This window comes from Mastigoproctus giganteus, chromosome 8 (genome assembly GCF_048544385.1).
Source record: "Mastigoproctus giganteus isolate SK-2022 chromosome 8, ASM4854438v1, whole genome shotgun sequence".
Lineage (NCBI taxonomy): Eukaryota > Metazoa > Arthropoda > Arachnida > Uropygi > Thelyphonidae > Mastigoproctus > Mastigoproctus giganteus.
Window position 1 is genome coordinate 1475218 of NC_143582.1, and position 12729 is coordinate 1487946.

General features: G+C 40.5%; 1 protein-coding gene across 2 annotated transcripts in view; it reads right to left on the bottom strand.

The window, feature by feature from the left end:
• Window positions 1-12729, bottom strand: part of LOC150081192 (uncharacterized) — a 211284-nt gene that overhangs the window by 12941 nt on the left and 185614 nt on the right. Inside the window, exons 5-10 of one of the 2 annotated variants that reach the window (XM_090378861.1) lie at window positions 11092-11227; window positions 9960-10033; window positions 9196-9383; window positions 8701-8807; window positions 7367-7508; window positions 5792-6947 (exon numbers count right to left, since the gene is read on the bottom strand). In XM_090378861.1, coding sequence (XP_090234987.1) covers window positions 5792-6947; window positions 7367-7508; window positions 8701-8807; window positions 9196-9383; window positions 9960-10033; window positions 11092-11227 — 1803 coding nt within the window. Of the gene's footprint in view, window positions 1-5791; window positions 6948-7366; window positions 7509-8700; window positions 8808-9195; window positions 9384-9959; window positions 10037-11091; window positions 11228-12729 lie in introns of both variants that reach the window. The other variant, XM_090378860.1, reaches the window with a different exon arrangement.

Below are 12729 nucleotides of genomic sequence, written 5' to 3' on the forward strand. Positions count from 1 at the left end.
AATTCTTGCAATGGCCACACACCTAGTATGACCAATGCGGTAAATACATAGTTCCAAAATATTATTTCCCTCACTTGTGATTGTGGATAGGCAAGTGGCTCCATCTATCGCTTCCTCTATGTATGGTTGACCTGAAGGCGGCCAAAAAAAAAAAAAAAAAAATCAGTGTATATATATATATATATATATACAAGCGTCACCAATGAAAGTAAAATAAAATAAAACAAAAAAAAATAATAAATGTTTTTCCTGTTTTTCCTTTTTTTTCCCACTTCTTCGTTTTCATATTTCATATATATATATATATATATATATACTATGTAAATGTGCTTATCCTCTAATTAGAGCTAGCTGTAGTTACTGCAAAATAATATGAATTAGAAATAAGTTCTAAAAACGGAAGTTTGCTATAAAAATAAAATCTGATAAATTGAAAACAGAAAAACTAATACACAAAAAAAAAATATATATATATATATATATAAACGGTTTTAAAACAAAACAAACAAGACTGATAAAATATTTATTGGCATAAAACAATTTTTCTGTATTTTATTTAAGTCTAAACAGTCCATTTTAAATGTCAAAATTTATTTCTAGTTATTTCGCAGTAACTACAGCAAATCGAGTTTATAAGATGCGCCTCAAATTTAAAAGCTGATTATAAAGCTGATAATTCTTAGAGGCTTAAAGAAGAGGTTGAGTAAAATGAACGAGGAAGGTTCTCCCTCGTGAGTGAGACAAGAACCAGGGACACAAATATAAAATAAAATATATCGCGAGCTCTGCATGTCTTATCGCGCTCCGCTGTTCTCAATAAGTATCTGTCCTCCTGCGAATATGCTTTTTTTCTTGGCTCTAACTGAATATTGAAAAATACAGACACATCATTTTCTCTCTTAAAGCACAACTATACCTCAATCCAGCGTCGTCTCTATTGCCCTCTTTCGGAGAACACGTTCTAATCTCCCTGAACTCATTCAGCAAGTTTTTAGGAGCGATAATGAACAAAAATCTGACCTACAAAGAACAGATCCAGTAACTGTGCTCAAAAGCTCATCGGGCGTTTTGGGGAAGGAAACTTGATTTCTATATCTCACAATAAAGAGATAATCGACAATTTTACTCCATTATTTCAGCTCTATCCTGGGATATGCCAGGGAAATATAGTATTCCGCTTCCAAGTAAAGCCTGAAGAAATTTTTGGTTCTAGAATTCCGGGTATTAAAGTAGGCCAACAATTGTGCTCACCTGCCTTATACTACCTCCAGATCACAGCTTTGCATCAAAACTACACTGGAGCTCTAAGCCTACCGAAATTGTACCCAGATCTGTGCTCCAATGTTCATAACTTTATCAACGTCCGGGAGATCTGGGCTGGAAGATCCCAGGCAGAGATCTCAGAAGCCCTTCACTGTTCTGAACCGATAAAATCCCTCAACTTTCAAGAGATTCTTTTCCATCACTCATGCATGAATTCACCCGATATTGATTTTGACTTGTGATCCAGGTACTCGGCCTACAAACACAATAAGAGTAAACCTTCAAGTGTCTGCAACACGCTGTAGCTGTCGCTGCAATTAATACTGATTCTTAGTGAGAGATCTTTGTTCTACTATTAGTAGAGATGGAGGAAAACATATTGTTTTTGCTTTAATTCAATGCTGTAGTACATTAATTATTGTGTTTGGTTGTAATGGGTTGTACATATTTAATTTTCGTATCCCCATTAAGATTGTTACACTGTTAGTTTTCTGTAACGGGAATCACGCCCTGTACCAATTTTTTTTATTATTATTAATATTAAAATCTCAGGGAATAACGGAAGTTGCAATCTGATGAAATTCACCTGTGGCATGTTGAAAATATGCAGTTCATATACCTTCTATCTACTCTTCCATATTTTTACCAAAATACTTACAACAGCTACGGATCCCCCAATCTCGTGAAAATAAATAGTAAAGTCAAATCCAAAGAGCAGACGAAAGCCTTCGACATGGAAATATTACAGATCAATATCTATTAGATGCAAAATCTTCCAAATTTTTTTTAAAAAGACCATCCTATAATACATCAACCAACACTGCTTTGAACATAGACCTATATATCTTCATTCATATATCAACAACCACAAACCTCCTCCTCCTCCCCCTCTAAACATTCTTCAGAAGCAGCTAGACATCGTATTCCTCGACATAGAAGCAGTCTTTGATAGGATTCAGATCCAACCACTGTTACGGGTCCTAGAACATTTTAGGACAACTGGAAACCGCTTCATACTGGCCGATCTCCTCTCGAGAAGCCAAATCTAGGTTGTGCATAAAACCTATATCTCACGTCATTGTACTAATAGAGGAGTCCGAATGGGGACATTCTCTCAGCAACCCTCTTGGCCGCAGCTTTGACCTGGTTCAGTCATCCTGCGAAAACTTCATTTTGTATGCGTATTAAAAACATTCTCATAAACATTTTTAAAAATGTTTATCTCATAAACATTTTTAAAAATGTTTATCTCGATCTCATCGAGAAATAACTTAGCTGTCCCCACTGTCTCTGCTCAGAACTACAAAACAATTATCAGAATTAGCAGAGTATCTGAAAAGTTTAGGATTACAGCTGAACAACCATCCAAATGACATTCACTTAAAAAAAATTGAAATAAAATATGTATTAACCTACACGGAGCAGCAATTAATAAAGTAAGAAACCAGCGTGACCTTGGCATCTTTTGGGATGAGCATCGCTCAGAATTTCACAGCAACAAAGAAAAGGATCTCGGCTGCCTTTTAGAGAGCACGCCAGGAACTTGGCGGTGTGACAAATCTAAAACTCATCACCAAGTATATATCTAGGTGCGCCTTCCCAGTTGCACTGTTTGGCTCAGTCGTCAGCTCCATAAACAAACCTCAGCAACTTCCTTAACACTGAACACAGGCTCTTACGCTGGCTGAGCAAAGTGCTTCATAAACCATTTACCATCTATAGAGGCATTCTTTATGCCAGCCTCGATTGGACACCATGAAAGATGATTTTAAACAAATGTAATATTGAACTCTTCACGGCCACTTGGCATACTTTCAATCGCAGCAAAAGAAGAATGACGACCGACCGTGATCTGAAGACGGACTTATAAGATTCAGTCTTCAGCAGCGAAATCTGCAGAGACTGTTTCTCGCCGGCATCATACATTTTTTAGACAGTCTTACAACTGACTACGAAATTCTCCGAACCGACAAAACCTAAAGGGATAAATACTGAAAGAACTGCACCACGTTATCTGGTGCAAACTTCAATAAACTCTCCAAGGGTGCGCAATATATTGACCTCAATGCAGGACTTACGTTTAAATTATGTATATTTTTAAGCGCGTTAGCATATATACATAATCCCATCTTCGCCATATCTGTCTGCCTGTCTGAAAGTAACAACTGGACTCCCAGAAAGCAGATTTTCATGAAATTTTATATTCGTTTTGAATATAAAATTTCATGAAAGATTTAGAAAGATTTCTTGAGCCAGCTTTCTAAATTTATATGAATAAATTTAGAAAGATGGCTCAAATTTCAATAAAATCGGATGAACAGAAATCCGGCAATTATTATTTATTATAATTTTTTTTTCATACAGTTTGTATAGAAAAAATAAATTCACAGATTAAATGTAGTTTTAATGCAGCAACACGAGGTCTTGCTGCTCTTCTCCCATATAATTTTAAGTCTTTTTCCTATATATATAGGAAAAAAAGACTTAAAATTATATGGGAGAAGAGTAATGAACATTGCAGTTGTAATTACACTGAAAGGTCAAGTTTCGACAAGGGAAAACTATAGAGTTGTATTAAGTGTTCTGTAAAGTTATAATCTTAGTAATTAATTAATAAGGAGGAGATGACTATATTTACTTTTTGCTTCAGTTAATCAGAGAAAAAAATTCAATTCATTTTAAGAAAAAAGTATTTTATCGTATGTTTTAGCATTACTTAATAAGAAAGAGTCAAATCGATTTCATATTTCTGATACGTTTCCAGTTCTGAAGAGCAGTGACAGCCTCCTGTGCAGCCCAACCACGGAAATCTATTCATATAAATGAAAACCTGGGGAACAGTAACCCCAAAATAACTTATACACTTGGTGGAGTTAAACTAAAGTCAGTAGTGGAAGAAAGAGAGTTGGAGTTACAATACAGTCAGACGCGAAGTTCTCCAAGCATGGTTGCAAGGAAGACCCACTGTGTCCTATCGATGATTTATCGAACATCTGTTATTAGAGATAAGGACGTCATAATCCCATTATACAAGGCTATTGTTAGAACACACTTGGAATACTGTGTTCAAGTATGGAGAACGCACCTAAAAAAGACAATGAGCTCCTTGAAAGGGTCCAAAGGACGTCCTTATTATTATTATTATTATTATTATTATCTGTTTATTTCCATAAGGAAACCACCCCGGGACGGCAAAGTGCCAGGAGGGTGCTAAGTACATATCAGGGTACGAGATACTACGTGCAGTGGGTTACATATACTGAACACGTAGTCTCGTCCCGAAATATTATATACACATTTTATGTTTAATACATACAGTATTTACACATTTATGATTGTGTACAAACATTATACAGCTCATATATTTACAATTCATTAATAATTCCACATATAACTTACATATTAACATAACTGTTACAGAAGGTGTTATGAGGAAAGACCTCGACTATGTGGGTTGCACAGCTTGGAAACTAAGCACCTTAGAGGCAACTATGTTCAGAAGAACATAGAAGTTGGTACTCCTTGGATTAATTTGGGGTCCAGTTACGATCTCACAGTCCTCGTTCCCCCACCCTACAAATATTCGGCATAAGCAAAGTATGTTTTGGCATTGTTGAATCAAGAGTCCAAACGGGAATTGTTCCTCGTTCGGACCCTTGCTTCAACAGCGATTTTATATAGTGACGAGCACTGAGACTCTTATGTTCTGTTAATGTCAACAGAATTCTAAACACCAGTTAACACTTCCAAGCCCCACATATAATGTCAGAAATCGCAAACTGCACTGCTTGACAAAATTAACAGGGCACGTAGAAAACGTGGTGTAACTCGTGCAGCTTGCGACGAAGCAGGGCAAAATTTGGTATGGTGCTGTACCATGGAAAAACTATGAAATGAGGTGACAGCGAGAAACTTTGGACAGGCATAAGGGTCATTTATAGGGGTCGTATAAGAATTACCAAAAAGGCCACGTTACAGAAGTCGATACAAGATGCTCTAAAATATGGTCACATGACATCAATACGGCGTATGAGCCCCCAACGGCCAAGCCTGACAGCAATGAATCACGCTCAGTATAAGGGTGTCTATAAGATTCTGTGGCAATAAATCCCATTCTTCCACCATCTTAGCTCATAAAGTGATCGAGGAGTTGGCTGTCGGAGTGCAATGCTGCGCCCCACAGATGTTAGATCGAATTTAAGTGTGATGTGTGATGATCATCACACGGAGATGATCATGGAGGACATCTGTACGCAACAAATAAGGGTACTCGATGCTTCAACTTACTAGAGAAAAATAAACTCCCAATTACCAGAAATCTGTGATTTAACTAAAAATCAACTCGGTTTTTAATCTACCTGTATTAATAACAAGTATGTATAGCAGTTGCCATATTATTTTATGCTGATTAACGTAAATTTATTTAATCAGGGAAAAGCCCTTCTGGCAATCTGCGGGATTATTTCAAATGACAAATGAACATTAAATTACTCTTCTCATATACGTCTACGAAAGGGGAAGAGCTTACCTCTACTGCTACGTCTGAGGTGTAAGCGTTGCTGTAGGCGATAGAGGGCGCCACTTTTCCACTGGCAGGACTCGTACTGTTGTGAGGCGACGCAGACTTCGGTGTCGCTGCTGTGCCGCTCCATTTGCACAACGAAGACGCCATATTGGCAAGGTTCATGGCGCCGTCGGTTTGCCCGCAGTATTTGGGCGTGGACTTCCTGTCGAGGGTCACTGTTCCTGAGGTCGTAGGGCAGCCGTTGCTGGCCCGAGGAAAAGTATTTCCCCACATGAGCACGCTCTGTCTGGTGTCATTGGGGTAGGAAGTCACCGGCGACTCGTTCGGCGTCGCTTTGTCCTCTTTAGTCACGTGAGGCAGTTCTCGAAATGACAAGGTCCCGGATTTGGGCTTCAGAACGTTCAAACAGTCCGAATTCGCCACGGAAGGAGGAAGAGCGAAGTTGAAGTTTCGGCAGCTGAGTTCGCCGAGCTTCGGCTCTCTGTCGATAGATGGCAGTAATGGTTGAATGGCAGTCCCCGTAGAGGTCATCAGGCAACCGCGCAATGTCGCACTGGGGTCCGTTGCCGTCATGTACGATTCACAGCACGAGGCCGGCTTGCTCACAGCGACTTGGCCGTTGAATTTGGCGGCTTCAATCTGACACGGGTACAACTTGTCCTCCTTGGCCAGCTGGTTGCTGTCGGGATAGGTGGGGAAGCACGTTCGGGGGGAGGTCATGTCCAGGAAGCCGTTGCTAGCGTACTGCGCAGCGGCGTAATCCGAGTAGTAGCCTCCTAGCGGCCGGTAGTGAAGAAAGTTCTCGGGGGCCAAGAAGCGCGAGTTGTCGATGGAGGAGAAGAGGTTCTGCGACATGCTGGCGGCAGCGGCAGCCGCTGCATAAGGCGTCAGACCGTTGACATTGTCGCTCGGGTACGGGTACACGTTGTTGTAGTTGGTCTCCTGCAGACAGGCGTCGGTGGAGCTTTTCCGCTTCCGACAGGTCGTGAGGATGTCGCGGATCTGAGACTTGTACCTTTTGGTCCTCTGGCACCGCAGGACGAATTCGCTGTCGCACAGAAGTCCGCTCCGGTCAGTGAGCGATCCGAGTCCTCCATCCAAATAGGTCACCTTGAAGTCCATCGTTCGCTTCCCAAGGAGATCTCGTCCTTCCTCCTCCCTGTAAGGAAACAAGCTGCTGTCGATTATTGCTCATAAAGAAATGAGTTGGAGTTCGCACCTCATCAGGGTGTCTGCAGAATCATACTCAGAACAGATTTCATTTCGATTGAAATGAAAGAAATTGTTGCTTTAATCTCCTTAGGTTCTTCAGGTTCCATCACTGGAATGTGAAGAATCTAACGTTCAGAGAGAGTGAAAGAAGCAATTAGGGGGAGGGGTTTGTAGGTAAATGACATTAGTAATAGATGGTTCACTGCAACATATAGGACAGAGAGAAAAGGAAGGAAGAACATAATTAGACTGTGGATGCCCCAAACTTTTGCAAAGCCCACGGATCAGTCCTATATTTGACTGTTCCTAGGGCAGCTGACAAAAGGAAGGGATGCATCCAGAGTGGTGAAGCAATGGGACACTCACATAAGCGGCCTGTGGGTGCACAGGATGAAGTCAGGCTTGCTGTTCTTGTACACCAACCTAGCGCTGGTCTGGAGCCACTGCCACTTGCACTCGTGCGTGATTAACCGGTAGGCGATGAGCCCAGAGGCACCCGTCTTCAGCACTGAAAAGAGAACGTCTCGCTGTTGTTATGGCAACACATACAAACATCGGTTAATCTAGAAAAATATGCAATACTAAAACATTATTATAAAAGCATTATAACTTGTTCATTGACAGAGAGAGAGAGAGAGAGAGAGAGAGAGAGAGGGTGAACTCTTTGTAAAGGAAGAACTGGCAAAGGGTTACACAGGAATTGGAAGGGAAAAGAATTGCGTACAATTTAGGCCGCATCTGATACACCGGGAAATATCTCTTCATCTGTAACTTTATTATATGTAGGAACATGTTTTCGGGATGAAAAGCGGAAGTTTCAAGCCCAACTCGGCCATGAAATAAAAAAAAAAAAAAAACCAGTTTGAGTCCAGCATCGACGGAATTGAATCCGGGTCTCTTCCGCATGGTGTGCTAGAACAATAGTCACAACTCTGTTCTTTTGTACCTTAATGCACCTCTTTCCAGCTTCAAACCTTTTTCGGAAATATCTATAGACCACAACGCACACTGGTTAACAACCAGACGTGGTCCGAGCAATTATAATTTCCTTCAAAGAAGGAAATTATACGGCCTTAAGTCCGCTGAGTAATGCACATTCATCAATTGAGATTTCAGTCCAACGAAGTGCCTGTGGAAGAAGACAAAGAATAAAAGAACTGATATTGCTGTCATCTTTAATTCTTTGTCTGCACCACAGGCACTTCGTTGGATTAAAATCTCGTTGGTGAACGTGCATCACTCAGCGGACTTAAGGCCATATAATTTCCTTCTTTGAACCGACCCATATGAACACCCATTTTCATTAATTTTGAATTCTTTTGTAAAGTATTACAGGAAGATTCAAAATTCGCGCAACCCAAAATAGAAGAAGTAATTTCTCTCATTTCGGTAACCAAACACCATTCTTATAAAACCACTTCGGTGGTAGAGTCGATCCATTGGGAGTACAGCTGATGCAATGCAAAGGGCTCGAATCTCAACAAAAAGGGGGAAGAAGGGCACTCAATCCAAGGAAAAAATGAACTTTTTGCTGTCCTTTTTATCAATAATAAATAAACGAAATTATAAAACGAAATTTTTATTATAAATAAAAATATTATTTCTTGCATTCGGGTGCTGCGAACTCTAACGCTAAAATCCCAGTATAACAACAATACAACAACAACTTAATCAAAATAAAGAGGAAAAGAGGTACTCACGCTCCTGATGGGCACTGGCCACGTAAGCCAGGTCATCAAAATGGACTAGATCGTAGCCACCCTTGTTGACGAGTTCGGAGTCGGAGTAGCCCAACACCTGCTTCGCCCTGAAATAGGAAAACGTCCAACTCTGAATATCCATTAATTAATGCGCAGTACAATTTATTTGCATATTAATACGTAGTGAGTGTAGTGTATTATATGGCATATTGCGCATTAAGCTGAATTAACGTACAAAGTCCTAATCATAGTAAAATATTCCATAACTGCTATACCACGGCAGATGATGGAGAAAGAGTGGTGGTAACTGGATCCAGTGGATACTTGGACAATTTAAAGCACCTCCAGAGAAGGGTAATGCTGTCAGCCTCAAGCACCCACGGAGGAAACTTATTCCAGTGATTAATAACTCGCTGACTGAAAGAAAACTTAGTATGAGGAACAATAAGAGAGGGATCTGCAGCTCGCGTGCGCATCTTTAAAGGTGTGACGTACCTTTGGTCCATGGAGACTAGTGACAGGTCGAGCTTGTGTTTGCTTTTGAACATGGATTCCTTGTGCGGCATTTCCAGAAGGGAGGGGGGTCCGAAAGGCGTGCAGGCTGCGAACAGAGCGAGTGGGGGTTCTTCCGTTTTGTGATTCTGTCCGTGAAGAATCTTGATGCGACCACGAATGTCTAACCTCTGAAATTAGAATTGTTACGCAGTAAGTAAAGTTTTTATACAAAAGAAACATTTCATATAAATTCACACAAACACATTTGCAACTTGCACCTGTTGCAGGTGCAAATTAATAAAAGGTGCAGTGGTGCAAATACAGTGATACCATCTACAGCTACTAGATGCATGGTATCATCGGTGTAGTAATGAATTTATAGCGATGTACTTCCACCACCCACATACACTCAACAAAAAAAATTCTTGGAGTCATATTTTAACTACTACAATCCTCGCTAGATGGCACCACTGTACAAACTGGCAACGTTCGTTTCGTATAATTCAACTCGAACCCATGGCTAAGCTCCACACGAGCCACGCCCAGAGAGAAACTCCAATCTCATAATTCACTTTATGGGCCCACTGTCCTGTCCCATACCACCACCACTCGTTTTCTTCAGGCTGCTAAACAGAACCTGCTAGCTTTGTGCACAACTTTATTATTCTGACAATAGATATCTGAAAAGGCAAAATTCATATTCGGCTTACCTCTCTCTCTCTCTCACACACACACACAAGTGCGCATTAAATGTGTGTACCTACCAAAAAACCAGAAGTGTTGTCAAGTAGACACCTGAAGCGAACGGTGAAATTTCTTTCCAGGTACTGGTTGTTTTCTGCTGGAAAGAAAGAAAGGAACAGTTTCAGTAACCAGAACAAGTGTGAGCTACTGGGTAATTCAGTTATTATGATTAGTTTGGCATAAGTTATAAGAAAAGCCTGTATACACGTGTACCATACAAAATATGAAAATTTTATGCACACGAATGCCCAAATACACTTAAATATTAAACTGTAAGCCGCAGCTATTCTTATTTTAAAATATTATTAATGCTTACAAGTTAGTGCAAATGCATCAGATCTGCTCGCGGCAACTACTAAATGGTTATAAGATTGGTATCAATTATGTATATCTCATATTGTGAATACCTTCACAACTAGTTGCCACGATATTGCACTACCTCGAATAAGTAACTCTTCACCATAAGAGAAGACTATTGCTACTTATTCTCAGCTGATACCACCACCCAGACGGCGCCGTTTCAGAGCTGATTGGCTCCTCTTCTCCTATGGTAACAACAGTCTTCTCTTACGGTGAAGAGTTAGTTATTCGGGGTAGTGCAATATCATGGCAACTCATTGTGAAGGTATTCATAATATGAGATATACATAATGATGCCAATCTTATAACTATTTAGTAGTTAGCTGCGAGCAGATTTGATGCATTTGCACTAACTTGTAAGCATGTTAATTCACTACGCAACTTGAGGCTTTTGCACTAAAATGCGAGGTAATATAATTAATTTTAAAATTTAAAAATATTTTAAATCCTATTCGGCTTAAATGTTACCGTTTCACTACAGATGGCGCTGCAAGTTGGCCGTTATTTTATAAAAGCACGATGATCCACTACTACTTTTTCCACAACGTGGTCCACCTATAAATCAAAGCTATTTACATTAAAAACAAAAACGACTTCAAGTTAATCCACCGAAAAGCACGCATGAAACCCTACTTCCGGGATTTACTTTGATGGCGAATATTGTTTATTACTTCCGGTAAAAGTCACGGTGACAAGTCTGCCCCTTTGAAAAATATCAATGACGCAAATGATCAGCACACACGTTTCTTGCTCAGAAACACGATTAGTTGAAAGTTAGCGAAGGGTTCTTACCTGGCAAAAGGGCATCGGGCATCGCGAGGCCATTTCGATCCGGAGGTAGATGAGAATTCCACATGAGATGGCGCTGCAACTCCTCTCTGTCTTCAGAGTGGACCAGCTCGTACACGCTCTGATGACAGATGTCCGACTGCAAGGAAGAAACAAACGAAAACCCGATTAGACTCATCATCCCCAAGACAGTTTGGCATTGCCTGCTCTAATACATATACTCAGAAGACAATCTAACGTACAGGAGGAAGTACTGGAAGCCATGAAAGCGGTCATTAGGCCCTCTTATGGCAGGGCCATAAAAGGTTTCCACACGTACCCGTGCTTTACGTCGGACGAAGGTTAAACAATTGGAAGGCACTTTGATTACATAAAAACTAAGACGTAGTAGTAGTAGTAGTAGTAGTAGTAGTAGTGCCATGTGATGCAAGAAAGCATGTGTATGAGCTTATGCAGCATCAGCCAAAAAAAAAAAAAATCACACCATTCCCTCCAAATGCCTGTCCAGTTCCTCCTTAAATTTATTCAACCTATCAACTTCCACAACGACAGATGGAAGTTTGTTCCAGCAATTAACCACCCGCTGGCTAAAGGCAAATTTCCGCAAATCTATTCTACATCTGTCTTTTCTCAATTTGAATTTATACCCCCTTAGGTTCGTAATCTGAACAAGTGGAAGGATCCCATCAGAATTCAACGTGCTCAACCCATTCAAGGCCTTATACACCTCAATCAGATCACCGCGCAGGTGCCTAGTCTCCAGCCACTGCAATTTGCAGAACTTAAGACTCTCTTGGTAAGAGGATCCCTTCATTCCCCTCACCAATCTTGTTGCCCTTCTCTGTACACGCTCAAGTAAATCTACATCCTTCCTAAAATGAGGCCTCCAGACCTGTACGCAGTACTCAAGGCGTGGCCTGACCATTGCCTTATACAGCGGGATAATCACCTCCTTTTCCCTGCTAGCAAAATTCCTATATATCATTGACAAAACCCCATGACCTGCCCTGGCAGCCTGTCTACATTGCTCAGAAAACTTCATATCTGACTGCACAATTACTCCCAGGTCTTTTTGATTTTCTACCACCTTAAGTGTAGTACCACACACTCTCAGGTTACTGCTACCCATATGCAGTCTTTTGCATTTGTCAAGGTTAAACTTAAGTTGCCACTTCTTAGCCCATCTGCCCAAATTATCCAGATCCTGTTGCAGTAGCACACTGCCATTACTGTCATTAACAACCCTGCCAACCTTTGTATCATCTGCAAACTTCGACATTAAGCCTGATATACCTTCATCAATATCATTGATAAATATACCAAACAACAGTGGACCCATCACCGAACCCTGTGGGACTCCACTAATAACATTAGTCCAAGAAGAGCAGCACCCATTGATTACCACCCTCTGTCTTCTCCCACTTACCATCCTTTTATCCATTGTAGCAACTTACCCTTAATACCATTCTGCTCCAATTTGTACAGTAGTCTTCCATGCGCAACAGTGTCAAAAGCTTTCCTGAAATCCAAATATATGATATCAAAATTATTTTTTGCATCCAGTTCCTTTGTAACCACATCATAATAACCAATCAAATTTGTCAGACAAGACTTTCCCTTCATGCTGTGTCTGAATTATTG